This window comes from Eimeria mitis, genomic scaffold (genome assembly GCF_000499745.2).
Source record: "Eimeria mitis Houghton genomic scaffold, Emh_scaff4516, whole genome shotgun sequence".
Classification (NCBI taxonomy): Eukaryota; Apicomplexa; class Conoidasida; order Eucoccidiorida; family Eimeriidae; genus Eimeria; species Eimeria mitis.
Window position 1 is genome coordinate 4,128 of NW_013572835.1, and position 200 is coordinate 4,327.

At 46.5% G+C, this 200-nt stretch overlaps 1 protein-coding gene across 1 annotated transcript in view; it reads right to left on the reverse strand.

The window, feature by feature from the left end:
* EMH_0075760 (uncharacterized protein) overlaps positions 1–200 on the reverse strand; it is a gene marked incomplete at both ends in the record, with an annotated part of 2,947 nt that overhangs the window by 2,403 nt on the left and 344 nt on the right. Inside the window, one exon of the mRNA XM_013499652.1 lies at positions 1–79. Within this exon, the coding sequence (XP_013355106.1) occupies positions 1–79 (79 nt within the window). The remainder of the gene's footprint in view (positions 80–200) is intronic.

The following is a 200-nucleotide window of genomic DNA, read 5'->3' on the forward strand; positions in this document are numbered from 1 at the left end:
CTGCTGCTGCTGCTGCTGCTGTTGCTGCTGCTGCTGCTGCTGCTGCTGCTGTTGCTGCTGCTGCTGCTGCGCGTACCTGCTGCAGCGCCAGCAAGTAGCCGATTGGTGTTTTGTTTATTTTTGTTTATTGAATTTAATAAATGCAAATAATGATCAAAAGAAAAATACACTATCCCGCTGTGGGGAAATATCCTGAAAAC